General features: G+C 39.9%; 1 protein-coding gene and 2 pseudogenes across 1 annotated transcript; all 3 read left to right on the top strand.

Annotated features, from left to right (window-relative positions):
* Nucleotides 1-1582, top strand: LOC104608794 (osmotin-like protein OSM34 pseudogene; annotated as a pseudogene).
* A 7434-nt stretch (nucleotides 1583-9016) lies between these two features.
* LOC104608754 (thaumatin-like protein pseudogene) lies at nucleotides 9017-10050 on the top strand (annotated as a pseudogene).
* A 4074-nt stretch (nucleotides 10051-14124) lies between these two features.
* Nucleotides 14125-14994, top strand: LOC104608752 (protein P21-like). Its single transcript, XM_010274836.3, has one exon. The coding sequence runs from the start codon at nucleotides 14197-14199 to the stop codon at nucleotides 14869-14871; it is 675 nt and encodes a 224-aa protein (XP_010273138.1). The 5' UTR covers nucleotides 14125-14196; the 3' UTR covers nucleotides 14872-14994.
* Nucleotides 14995-15007: the final 13 nt, after the last annotated feature.

Consider the following 15007-nt stretch of genomic DNA (forward strand, 5'->3'; position numbering starts at 1 on the left):
CTAATACACACATCACAACACGTTGCAGCAGTATCTCAAAAATATCTCTCCCTTGTTCTATTATTTTCTACAAAGTTCGTCTAATAACAACAAAATGTGCCTAACCTACCAAAGGGTAGATCCGCCACCTCCCCTAGTCCCCTTCACTCTATAAAAACCTAGTCGGGCATAAACACTTGGCACACAGTTTTTCTTTTGCTAGTAATCAGAACACTACCTATATCTTTCCGGGATACTGAAGATGAACTTTGCTGGTAAAGTCTCCATCCTCTTTACTTCCACCCATGCAGCCAAATTTGAAATCCGAAACCAATGCCCTACACAGTCTGGGCAGCTGCTTCCCCAGGCGGTGGCAAGCGACTGGAACGAGGCGAGTCATGGACAATCGATATAGCAGCCGGTACAAAGGTAGGTCGCATCTGGGGCCGCACCAACTGCAACTTCGACGCAAACGGCCGGGGAGGGTGTCAGACGGGTGACTGTAGTGGGCTTCAATGCAAAGGTCTCGGGGCCCCACCCAATACCTTGGCTGAATACGGGTTGAATCAACTCCAAAACATGGATTTCTACTACATCTCTCTAGTAGAAGGATTTAACATCCCCATGGACTACAGCCCTACCAGTGGCAATTGCCCGGGAAAGAGATGTGCAGCTGACATCACAGGGCAATGCCCAGCTGAACTTAAGACCCCCGGAGGCTGTAACAATCCATGCACCGTATACAAGACCAGTCAATACTGTTGCAACAACTCTAGGAACTGTGGGCCTACTCCCTTGTCCAAATTCTTCAAGGATAGGTGCCCCACTTCAAAAGGAAAGCCTCCAAGAGTGGAAATAAATGTGCTACCATTGCTAGATAGAAGTTGCTAGAGAGAAGTCCAAATTCTTGAAAGAGCACTCAACTTATTTTCTGACTTAAAGGAAAGCCTCCAAGAGATAAAAAGGGATCCTACTTCAAAAGAGTGGAAATAAATCACATGGAAACCTCCAAATTCGGGTAACGCCTCATGTAACTCAAACAAAATGTGCTACCATTGCTAGAGATTATACTGGGAGAGTGTTGGACTATGAAGCCTACAAATTTGGAAATTCCTCTTGGGAAGTCCACAATTCAACTTTGAATTTCAAAGAGTTCCCTATCTTCATTGGAGGAGGTTCAAAGCTGTTTATTTCTTGTCTAAAAAAGAAGGTGGAGTTCCCATGGAGACTTCATAGCATCATTTACAACCGTCTTCAAATGAAGGATCACCTGTAGAGAGAGAAGTTGCTTACCGTCGCACCTTTCATGAAGCAAATCAAGCAACGAACTGGTTAGCACACGAGGCTCTCTCATCGGATTCAGAGTTCTTATCTTCCTTGCCTTTTTCTCTCTCATGGATTTCTTTCATCTGCACGAGGCTCTCTCACGGGTTCTTAGGGTTATTATTCGACGTAGTTTCGGTTATATTTGTTTCCAGAGAATGATGGAGAACATAGAGACAATTCTCAAGTTCTCTATATACGAGGAATTTGTTATTCCTTTTTATAGTAATCATTTACTAAAAAGAACAGAATAACCATCCGCACACAGTTTTGAACAGAATAACCATTCCTTTTTATAGTAATTATGCATTCTCTGAAATACAATTCTACAGTTCCTATGGCTGTAGCTGCAACACTTGCAGAAGTCACCAAATAAAGAATCACTTCTCTGTCACTCAGTCTTATGCTTGTCCTGAACCCCTGCAATGTATTACATGCATGAGTAGAAGCCCCGGAGTCAATACACCAGGAAGCAAAAGTAACCAACATATTGGTCTCTATGACAAAGGATTCAAAATTACATTGTTTCTTGGTCTCCAGGTACTGAGGACAGTTCCTTTTCCAGTAGTCGGTCTGCTTGCAGAAGTGACAGGCATCTGATGCCTTGTCCTTCTTCTGCTTTTTAGACTTGTTAGTTTTCTTCTGAGGTTTCTTCTTTGCCCTCCTCTTCTTTTTGCCCGATTTGCCACCTTCAACAAGCATGGCTATGAGCTCATCATTCTTTATCAGTTCTTCGGCCCTCTGCAACATATTGTTGAGTTCCTAAAGGCTAACACTTAGCTTGTTCATATTGTAATTCATTATGAACTGATTGAAGGAAGGAGGCAAAGAGTTCACGGTGGTATCAACTTTGGTGACATGATCTAGCCCATATCCAAGAGCCTCTAATTCATTGATGTATCCCATCATCTTGAGACAATGATCATGAATTAGTTGGTTCTTGGACATTTATGCGGTCATAAACTGCTTTAGGACCTTCTGACGAGTATAACGGTTCTGCTCTTCATACATGGTCCTTAGACTATCCAAGATATCCTTAGACACTTCGATCTAATCGAACTGTCACTGTATCTGATTGTCTAAGGAGGCTATGATGTAGCACTGGGCAAAAGAGTTTTTCTCTTCCCATTCTTGATATTCCCTCCTGCGGGCCTCAGAAGCCCTATCACCCGGACGATCCGGAGCAGGGTTCTTAGCAACTTTGTCCAATTTCTCGGATGTTAGAACCAGCATAAGATTACGAAACCAGTTAGCGCAATTTGGGCCCTTAAGCTTATTATCGTCCAACAGTTTGGCGAATTGTCCGTTTGCCATTTCTGATAAAGGCAAAGTAAATATTAGTCCACAACCTGATTTGATTCATGTTATCTACATAGATATGCCTTTTAATCTGTGTTCCATTTTCATTTATTCATTGATGTAGCGTGATCTGGTCACTCCTAGCTGGCAGGGGCCTCACTCCTAACTGGCAACGAACAGCACCTGAGAAGGAGAAGAAGATGAAGGGTTCCCGGGGAGCTTGCCCGACGGGAACACTCCGATGCTTAAGTTAGAACTCGGTGGAGAGCTTAGAGAGTTGCAAAGAAATAAATGCTAAGAGTGAAGATGCGCAAGTTTTCGATTACAAAAGTTCAATTACCTCTTTCCTTGGGGGTCGGAGCCCTTATATATTAATGCTCTGTCAAATCGGGTGTAACCGCCTCTGATTCTCTGCTATAGCCGTTATTTGCCAGGCTGATTCGATTGGTGCAGGTATCTGTCGCAAGGTATGGTCCTGTCAGTTGAGAGATGTTATGCAGAGCTGTTGTGCACAATGCTGCCTGACGTGAGACGTGGGCGCAGTCCTCTGGACAGGCAGGTGCTGCACCGCCGGACAAGAGACGTGAGAGCAGTCTGACGAGCATGGTCTTGTCGGATAAGAAGTTTCCCGAAGACTCTGGGTTGCTCAATAGCAAGCTATTTTGTAGCGAGCTCCCCAATAGCGAGCTCCTTTGTAGCGAGCTCCAATAGCGAACTACCTTGCAGCAGGCTGTTCTGTAGCGAGCTGTCTAGAGGCGAGCTGTTCTGTTGGGGTTTTAGCGAGCTCATTACGTCAAGTTGTGGCCAAGCTGTCATGTTGAGTTGTCTCTTACGTTGAGTCATATCCACGTGTCCCTTAGTTAGGAGGTCGGGTCAAATCACCCTCCGTCATTCATCTCTGAGATTTTCCTCCTATCTCAGTAACGAAGACTGTGAACTATGTCTCTAGAAATATGGGAAACCACATATAATACATGGAGCCAATTATTTCAGCTACATAACCCCACCACCTTCTGTGAAGGATTACATCCACTCATCTCATGAGCTTTCCCTTTGACCTCTGTCAGACAAGGTTCATTGCCATTTTAGGTTAAACCTTTCTGTCCAATAAGTGCTTACCCATCATATTCGTGAACGCCAAGGTACCGTGAGAGAGTCTTCCATTTTAGGATAGGCCCCTCCCACATCGGTCTATGACGCCCCTATCATCTTATGAAACAATCCAACAACAAATGGATAGTGCAATTTTATGGTGCATCTCCTCATTACTGAAGGACCCATCTTCATGCTAATAATGAAAGGCCTTTAGAGAGTTCATCATATGAATCTCCCTATCACATGCACTTATATTTCAGTGGAGGGAACAAAATATTACACCCTAGTTTTATTTAGGTCAAACCAAAGTGGCTCCCACTGACTTTCTCAAAGCTAGATTTAAATGGGCCCTAAATGGCTAGGGTTCCCCACGATTCCTCTTGGGGAAGAAGTTGATGTGGGGCCCATCAAGCAAGCAGATCATCCAATGATCTTATGGACACAATGGCAATGATGTGCATTCAGCCATAGTGAGTGAAAGAGCCACTATCGAATTAGCGTGGGCCAAGTGCTTATGGCCCATGTACGTAGCACATCACACATCCATACATCACATGCATGAAACAAATTGATCCAATCAATTAAAATATCTATAAAACCCTTAATTAATTAGATTAAATTAGTATAAGCCCAACAGAGCCCATAATGTTATCATATAACACTATCTAGGTACATGGGTTGTACTGCAAAAAGCAGTTCAGCCCATGTAGCTAAATCAATGCTAATTCAGTTTTATCATATTAAAACTAGGTTTTTACAGAGGTGGACCGAATTAAAACTTGAAGTGGACCATTAACCCTCTGTCCTAAACTGAATTTGGGTAAGAAAAACCAACCCCATCAAACCATCAATTCGGTCCAACTAGTTTGGACCAAATCTAGCACAAATCGGCCCAAGTTTTGGTGTCCAGTTCAAGATTTAATTCAAGAATAATGATCTGAAAAATAAATTAATTCAAGATAATCAAATTATCACGAAAATGAAATCAGAGGGCTGCACTGTGATTTTCTTGGACATCCTGCAAACCTGCAAAGAACAATTAATCGCAGATTGCAGAATCGTTATCTACAAAATCGCAGATCGCAGAACTTCTTTCTGTGAAAACTTCTTCTCCTTTGTTGTGCACTCCAGCAATCTCCAGATGGAAATAAAACAAAAAAAAAACTAATTTTTCTATTATTACATCACATCGAATTCCTATACAATTTCTCTAAAAATAAAAAATAATTATTTACAAACAAAATTGAATAGAAAAGAAACAGCAGGGTGCGCCAATCTTGGCACTAGAAAGATTCGATCTCCATCACATGTGCAGCTCAAATATTCAAGAAACATTCACAGAATAATTCTATAAATATAACAGAATAATAAAGATTTATTTTACAAATCATTCGTCCAAAATCTGGAAACCAATTCCCCGAAAAACGCTAATTGCGCAAATCGGGTAGAACGCCTTCTGCCCATTTGCGTAGATTCAGATATGACCTAATTTGGTTCAAGACTTGAACCTGGATTTGATACCACTAAAGGGATGGGAGATCCATCATATGGATGGTCAAACCCTATAGGAAGGTTGGGCAAATTTTCAAAAATTTCTTCTCCCATCCGAGAATCCTATTCCCAATTTAGAAAACTACATTTTCAAGATTTGTTCTTATAACTAAACTGGACCAAATCTGAAACCAAGATTAGGGAGGGATATACCTGATACGGAATCCATGCAAAAATCTCCTCCCAAAGCAGGTGTTCATGCCCAAAGAGTATACCGAATCCTCCCTCCACTGAATATGACATAGCTTAGGATGAGGCAGGATTAGCAGGTAGTTCTTCACCAAGAACCTCTAATTCTTCTATAAGAATCGAATGGGGTAGTGAGCACAAATTCATAATTATTTCTTCTAGCAAAAAACAATATCAAGATCAAATCTTGATTAGTTCCAGAATTGGAGATCGAACAGGGTAGGGCGGCAAGAGCAGGGAGAAAAAGAACTGAAGGCAAGATCTGTCTAACTGAGTTGTCTTCTGTAATGTTTGTGTCTTTTTCAGATCCCTACTCTCTATTTATAGCCTTAAGAGACAACCTCCTAATCTGATTAGGAGTCTCTTGATCTAAATCTTTATTTGGATTTGAACTCTTTAAGTGATAGGGATAATCCATTATCTTATATGCAGTTCAAGATCAACTTATTCCTAATCAAATTAGGAGTTCCCTGATCCAAATCTTTATTTGGATCTGGACTCTTTAAGTGGATAATAGTTATCCTCTTATCCTTATCTGCTGATCCAAACCTAGATCTGCCCCTATTTAATTAACCCAATTAACCCAGTTCGAAATGGGCTTTAGGCCCATTAAGCTTTCAGGCTCACTTCCCTTTAATGCTAAATAGTTTGGCTCTCTTTGTATGGCGTGGGACCCTAACATTGACCAACATATCAGCCACATGGGTTCAGCCTAGCCTCTGTTACAAGGCCTGGCCAAATTCACTGCTGAATACAGTGAACCCTTGAGTTCATCACTATGGGCTCTTAATGGGCCCAACATTTACACTAAATGGTCCTTGGGTCCAACCATCTTATGAAGGCCCAAGGATTGTGGGCAGATGCAAGATTATCCATCAGGTATAACCCTCAATGGTCTTACACTTAACCTCTCAGCCCTTAATGATTAAACACTGCCCGACAAGAAAGGACCTCTCCCTCAGCTACAAGGTATAGAGCTGCACTCTCTACTCACATGGATCCCAGGAATTAAAACATTTTGCAAACAATTTGTGAAACCATAATATATAAGTATATCTCTATATAAATATAGTTTGCAAAACAAAATTTCAAACACATTTGAAATCCACTGTCTGCAGTTTAGGTTTCCATCAAAGAGAGTGCATTTTTCCGATCATTCACTTTGTCCGACAAAGGGCTGATCCTGTCACTATGATCACCAACTCAGATGAATTCTTGGGTTGTCCCAACATACCCAGGTTTTGACCCTCTCTAAGGATCTCACTGATTGGCACATCAAAGACAGCCCAATCCGACACCTAGTGCAGTATCATAATCAAGTCTAGGGGTCAGTGTAACATTCCAATTTTGTCCATCTGTCTCCAAGGTCCAGGGCAATACTGGAATTTTGGTACGGTTCAGGGTTTCAAGAAAACCCACACTGCATGTACCTCAGGTCTCACCCTAGCAGCTGAGACAAGCCACCCCAACCAACTTGGTAGTGTATCAATGTCAACCTTGGCATGATAAATCTCCCCAGATCTATCCAACGGCTGTGAAGATTCTAAACTAACACAAGTCTCATATGTTTCCAGTTTAAGGGTATTACATAGAAACACACCACAATAACATGAATCAAGTATGTACTTTATTCATTTACAATAAATATCATAATGTACATCATGCTAATTGGAGCTAAGGGCATACACTGTCTAACACATATACATTTATATCAATTTTTAGTGTGGATCAATTTATCAACCCGAGTCCAATTTGGGTTCGAGCCCAACCCAAGTACATAAAATTTTAGTGTGGTCTAGGTTTGGGCTAGATATTTTGAGCTAGAACTTGAATTTAAGTTGGGCTTAGGCATTAGGTCCAATTCTTAGGGTTGGGCCTGGGTTGAGCTAAAATCTAGCCTAGCCCATGCAAATTAGCAGTCCTAATGAAAATGAGCAACATGGGGAACCATTATATGATGTTTTATTATATATTATGAGTTTTTTAGTATGTTATGTTTATTAAATATACCAATTTGATGAAATTTATAGACATGTTGTACTTCTTCATGTTATTATTTTGATTTTTAATTTTACATATTTTAAATTCCATTTCTATTTAGAAATTACAAGCTTTTTTCAGTTTTTCATTTGGACAATTTCTACTCAATTCAGCAATTAGTTTTAAATAGGTGTTAATTTTTTCCTTAAAATTTTCTTTTATATTTTCTCTCCAACCAAATGCAAAAGCTTTTATCTGCTTTTTCTTTTTCATATATTGTGTTATTGATGTGGCGCCACATGGTTGATATATTTGTGTTTTGTTAGTGTGGGTTATGTGTTTCCATTATAATGAGTATTGTATGTATACCTATATTATTATTTTTGTTGATAAAAAGAAGAATAAAATTGAAATTCATAATCAAGCATGTTCAAAATTTTTCTCATTCTGTCCATTTCTATCCATTCTAAAATTTTATTATTAGAAATAATGACAATTGAACCAAACATGACCTAAACTTCTCATATATCTTAGAAATAGAAGTATGAAAAATGCCACTTTAATTTTCTCAATTCAATTTGTCCATGGCACTTGGGTCTAACGTGGTGGCAATCATTCTTAGCTTTAATATATATCATTGATAACGTAATAATGGGGAAATTTTCATATAATGTCTTATGTAGAAAAATATAATTTTTCGCACCCGGCCCCTTCTCTGGAAAGGATTTTGAATCCCAGATATAAAAGAGATGAACAAAAAAGAGTATATGTGTTAGGCCATATTTAGGAGTGCTTAAAAATAAGTGTTTATTCGAAATAAGTGCTTATGTGGGCTGGGACCATTAAGCAATTATTGGTGTTTGGGAAATATGCCTGAAATAAGTGCTGATTTTAAAAATAGAGGCTTATTTTTTAAGCCCAATTTTCTATCTTTTTTATAAGTGCTTATACAATAAGCATTTATTCATTTTTTCTTCCAAAATTATCTCTAGTTGAATTTTAAAATACCACTTATAAAATTATCCCTAGTTGGATTTTATAAAAATACTTTCATAAAAGTGTTTCTATAAAAATATTTTCATAAAAATATATTTTAAAATTTTGAAAGAAAATAAAGGACAAAATAATCACAAATGCTTATTTAAGTGTTTATTGAAGAAAAAAGATATCAAACGCTCAATATGAAATAAGTGCTTATTTTTTAAAATAAACATTTGAAAAAATTGAATGTCAAATTCCAATAAGCACATATTTTTAACATAAGCACTCCAAAACATGGACTTACTGTGGTGAATGGTCTAGATGATCCAAAGTCGTTTTATGAGACGGAACTTTCCTTCTCTGTATAAGCCAGAATTTGAATCATCATCGCCAGAAAAGTCAAGGGCTAGTTTTAAATGAAACGAGATTTCTGGCATGGGCTCTGTAGAAAATAAGGAAGCATAAGCCCGTTAAGCTTGCCCACCTCACCTCATCTGTAGAAAACTAAAGGGGATATTTTTCTTCTTTCTCTGGTCCAATAGAGAACCTTCATATATCTTGCCCTTATTCCACAATCCTGATTAGTCAACAAAATATGTGCCTAACTTTCCAATTAATAGTACCGAGTACTGACCACTTGATCAACTATAATCACCCCTTCATCAAATCTTTCTGTAAATACCTCCTTCATCAAATCTGTCTTGGTAGCTGAAGATGGCCTTTGCAAGAAAACTCTCCATCGTCTCCCTCCTTTACTCTGCTATTCTCTTCATCTCCACGCATTCAGCCACATTTGAGGTCCGAAGCCAATGTCCCTACACAGTCTGGGCCGCTGCTTCCCCAGGTGGTGGCCAGCGGCTTGAACGAGGCCAGTCGTGGACCATCAACGTGACAGCCGGTACAGAGGGAGCTCGCATTTGGGGCCGCACCAACTGCAGCTTCGATGCAAACGGCCGGGGACAGTGTCTGACCGGTGACTGCGGTGGGGTGCTACAGTGCCAAGGTTTCGGCACCCCGCCCAACACCTTGGTTGAATACGCGCTGAATCAATTCAATAACGTGGATTTCTACGACATCTCTCTGATAGATGGCTTTAACATCCCCGTGGAGTTAAGCCCTATCAGTGACAAATGCCGACGGACCAGATGCGCAGCTGACATCGTAGGGCAATGCCCAACTGAGCTTAAGGTCCCCGGAGGCTGTAACCACCCATGCACTGTATACAAGACCAACCAATACTGCTGCTACTCTGGGAACTGCGAGCCCACCCCCTTGTCTCAGTTCTTCAAGAAAATGTGCCCGGATGCTTAGTTTTCCCAGCAATGATCAACAGACAAGCACATTAACCTGCCCCGGCGGTACTAACTACAGGGTTGTGTTTTGCCCATGAGCCACTCTTTTTGATATATATGTGCTATTGTACATGTAAGAAGGTGATCTCTCCAATAAGATGTTCGGATCCGCCTCTAGTACTAGTTGTAAGGATTCAATAAATATGTGTACCTATCGATCGATGTGCACTTACTTTCTTGTTAAATTTCGATGATATACTTGTAGAAGAAAATATAGAGATGACATTATTGAAGGGACCCTGTTATCTGTTAAGACAAGTCCTCTTCTAATCTAATCTAATTAATTTCATGGATTTGATCACTTCTTCATCCACGTACGTCAGTAGTTCTCCGTTTTTTTTTTTACTATTGTACGAATGCTCCCTGCAACATATCAGGAAATTAACATTTTTCAGAAATCAGATTGGCATCCCACAGAACCACCCACCCATTTATTGGGGACATAGAGCTTGAATCTATGTCATTTATTGGGGACATAGAGATTGGCATCCCATGACAAATAGAGCTTGAATCTCTTACCCACAAGACATTACGGCTGTAAATTTGAAACATCTTCCATGTAGATACGGGGAGATGTTTGGTGTGGGATAGGATTCTTGTGGGATAGGATTCTTGTGGGTAAAAGATCCAGATTCTAACAAATACAAGAGGTGTTACCAATGCAGCAGATGCATATAATGACCAACACACAGAATAACACAATCATGATGCTTGAGAGTGGATTAATTGGATTGGGATTAATAACTTTCACCCCAGGAATTGAATATTTGCCTCACTATGATACTGGTTACATGTTTGTCGACCCTTCTGGTGCTTCGAAGTTCAAAGGACACTTGCGTCCTTAGAGTGAAAAAAAAAAAAAAATGGATTAAGTTGTCTGTGGTAACGTTTTAAAAAACGACCCAGAAACGGAATTGTTTTAGGCATTAGTTTTCGGGTCAACAGTCTGACCGTTTGGTTCGAATGGACGGTCCGTTCTGACATCAAAATTAAAAAATTAAAAATTAAAAAAATGGTTAAAAATTGTTGAACGGGTCAACGGTTTGATCGCCTAGGTCAACGGTTTGTTGACTTTTTTCAACGGTTTTTTACCAGATTTTGGGTTTTAGGTAAAACGGAATTGGTTGCTTGGACGGTTCTTGGGCCGAATGGTCCGACTGTTCGGGTCAACGGCGGTTCAAAAACGTTGGTATGTGGTTTGCCAGTCCAGATTTCCTACCCACAAAAGCCCTTGACACCACAATCATACATCAGGAACATGTCCCATAAATGATAATATACAGTTATGGGAGATGTAAGTAGGGTTCTTGTGGATAAAAAATCTAAACACATGGCTATTATAGATCTCCTATCCGAGTTCACATCTCTGCCCCACAAGGAGCTGCCCCATAACACCCTATAGCACATCCCCGCCATGTATTGAAAATCTCCTGATGATGACATCATCGGAACTGGTACTATCATTGGGAGATGTTCCCAATACACAGTGAGGACGTGATGTGGGGCATTGCGGGGAAGAGCTATCCATGGGACACCATAGCCACATACATCAAGAGCATGTCCCAATAATGAATGAGAATATACAAGTGATGTTATCAATGTGCATTTCAATTCCCATGTCAAGGTGCAAATGGACAAGATCTTGATCCCATCTAAATTTTAATCTAATCATATTTTGTTGGATTTGGATATACCTCTATATATTATTTATTTATTTAAAAATATGTTTACATTGTACTTTTGTAATTTATTTTTATATTTTTTATAAAAAGGGGTAATAGCATATAAGAGCAACTTTTGGTGTTTAATATCAATAAAAGTAATATATTTAAAAAAAATCAAAAATAGGTTAACATTTTAAAAATAATATCAACGTTGCCGGAGGTGGCCGGAGGCAGAGGTGGCAGCGGCGACGCTGGTGGTTTTTCTGTCCAATGTTGTCACCTCCACCTCTGCCTCCGACAACGTTGTTGGAGATGGGTGGAGATAGAGGTGGCAGTGGCGGCAGACAAAGGAATGACCACCAGTCCTACTGCCACCACCTCCAGCAACGTTGCCAGAGGTGGAGGTGGGCGGAGGCGACGACAGATGGCAACGGCAACCGGCAGCGAACGGCGGCTCTGATGAACAAATGGCAAGAAGAAGATGAAGAATGTTTTTGCCCTTTATTGATATTATTTTTAAAAAATTAAACTATTTTTTAAATACATCATTCATTAATATTAAACCCCAAAAGTTTTCCTTCTATGCTAGAAACCCTTATAAAAAAAGTCGTGCATATACATGATAAAAATAGTTAAAAATGCTTATATTTTCAATAATTGATTAAATTTTATGCCTATAGGTAGTTAAATCAATACGGATCAGATTCGAATATTCCACAATTTTATTCAAATTAACTTTTGTAAGATTCTGCTAGGATCGAATTGGATATAAATTTGCATCCCTAGCTACCCGTGTGGCCGTGTCCCACTCCCATCAATAAACGTGGGTAGGGTCTTGTGTGCATACTGCGTAGGACATCTGAACGCGTGTCCAGTCCGGATCTCCTACCCACAAGAAGCTAGCGATGTACAATGTAGATGTGATAGATTTTTTGTGAGCAGAGATCTGAACTGAGTCTGGATTTTTTACCCACAATAATTCTGCTCACATTTATCTCAGTCATACATGAAGAATATCTTATCTTCTGGATAGTATTATACAGGAAAAAATGTTCTCAATTCACGGGTAAACATAGGCAAAATTCCTGTAGGCAGGAGATCCGGTGTCCGCATGGCTTACTGCCCAAAGGAAAAATTTTCACTCCCTGAATGCTGGACAAAGCATTCCAAAACATGATATATGTTCAGCCAGATTACGCGTACCAGTTGAATACTTTGAAGGATACAGGAGATAGCCAAGATATATAAATCCAGCTTGCTATAGATTGGTCTATCATCTACGACAAGAAAATCACATATGAAAGGGCACCCTATACTTATTAAGAGTTAGGAATTCACCTGTACCGAAAATTGGAAATACATGTACGCCTTGTTTTAAAAGAGAAAAGATCACTTCTTATTGGTGTTTTTGTTTTAAGCCCCGTTTCGACGTCTTGTTTCTAGCAGATCTTAGTTATTTGTAACTTGTAAGTTATAAATTAGATGCTTTTAATGAATTTAGCTTCTCAGAAGTCGAATCAGAATAGTTTTGTTTTCATTTATTCAACAATTCGTGCATTAATTTCAAGTAAGGACCGTGCATGAGTGCATCAATCTCAGTGCAAGAACCTGAGAAAACTGCTGTATTTTATTTGAAATCAACCTCATTACAGCATAGTTCTTGGATCCCGGCCTCAGGTTCCTGATCTCTAGTTGCCTAGACTTCTAGTCACTCTTCGGCTACAACTTAGGGTTTACGAGTCCCTTGAATCTGCCCACGAGGAACAGTACAATATATAAATACAAAACCTTGTATTTTGTATTAATATAAATGATAAATTAAGACTTTTAAATCGGGATATGTGCTACAAATTAATAATTAAGACATGTATAATTTAGGAACAACAATTTTCTCCATTTTTTTTACATGGGGATCTGTTCCGAATGGGATAGGGATGGGGATGATTTTATCCCGCAGATATGGGGTTGAAGAAGTTTTCATCCCTGTTAGTGGAGACGGGGAGTGGGATTATATATATATATATATATAAACATCTATATATTAATATTTTTAAAAAATATAGTTAAATATGTTTGAATCTTTTTTAATAGGACTGTAAATTTTAATTATTTTATTTTTATTTTTTAAATAAAATAAAAAATAAAAACAAAATAGTTAATATTATAAAAAATCATGAGGACGGAAAATGCGATAACCTTGCGTTAGCGGGAATGGAGATGTGGACGTATCTGCTACGGAGATATATAACCACGTCAGTGATCTATACATCCTTTCATTGGATTTCCTATTCCGTGGTGGTACACGTCTCGGATCCGAAATTTAAAATTTTAAATACACCATTCGACGTATTTCTTCGCTGGAAATTTTCCAGACCAAGGCTTTTGTATCAACATCACACCAAATTGTTGTTAGTGACCTGCTGCTTTTCTTGACCAGCTAGGGTTAATTGACTTAATTCTCCCTTAAAGGATAAGGAGCCTAAACGCTAAGACGACTTGAAGTCTTTCTCGCTTGTGTAACCCAAGTGGGAGAACTGTACCTAGTGCTTTAAGTCGTATCCCTATGATTTTTCCTGGGTCATTTATGGCTTTCTTTTTGTATCTTGCCCTTATTCCATGAACCAGAATAGTCAACCAAATGTGCCCAATCTTCCAAAGGTGCACTGGACTGGACCTGGAGTCTGCAGCCCCACCTCTCTATAAAAACCTCCTTTGGGCTTTGGCTTGAACACAAAACCAGAATACTACCTATATCTTTCTCACTACTTTCTGGGTTACTGAAGATGGCCTTTACAAGTAAACTCCCCACCTTCTTCCTCCTCTATTCTGCTCTCCTCTTCACCTTCACCCATGCAGCCCAATTTGAAATCCGAAACCAATGCGCCTACACAGTCTGGGCCGCTGCTTCCCCGGGTGGTGGCAGGCGGCTTGAACGAGGCCAGTCATGGACCATCAACGTACCTGCCGGCACAAAGGGAGCTCGCATTTGGGGCCGCACCAACTGCAACTTCGACGCAAACGGCCGGGGACGGTGTCAGACCGGTGACTGTGGTGGGGTACTACAATGCCAAGGTTATGGTGTCCCACCCAACACCTTAGCTGAATACGCATTGAATCAATACAATAACTTGGATTTCTTCGACATCTCCCTGGTAGATGGATTTAACATCCCCATGGACTTCAGCCCTACCAGTGGCAACTGCCGGGGAATCAAATGCTCAGCTGATATCGTGGGGCAGTGCCCAGCTGAACTTAGGGCCCCCGGAGGCTGTAACAATCCATGTACCGTATACAAGACGGATCAATACTGTTGCAACTCCGGGAACTGTGGACCGACTCCCTTGTCCAGGTTCTTCAAGGATAGGTGCCCCACTTCGTACAGTTACCCCAAGGATGACCCTACAAGCACTTTCACCTGCCCTGGTGGTACTAACTACAGGGTTGTATTTTGCCCATGAGCCCCTCTTAATGAAGGTGTGTCTTAATAAATAGCATCTTAATTTGAATCCGCCTGTAGCTCTGTAAGGATTCAAAGAATAAGTATGACGAAATAAAACTTCGACACGCACGTTTCATGTGTACTTGTTTTGTTGT

This window comes from Nelumbo nucifera, chromosome 6, assembly GCF_055504915.1.
Source record: "Nelumbo nucifera cultivar China Antique chromosome 6, China Antique-T2T, whole genome shotgun sequence".
Classification (NCBI taxonomy): domain Eukaryota; kingdom Viridiplantae; phylum Streptophyta; class Magnoliopsida; order Proteales; family Nelumbonaceae; genus Nelumbo; species Nelumbo nucifera.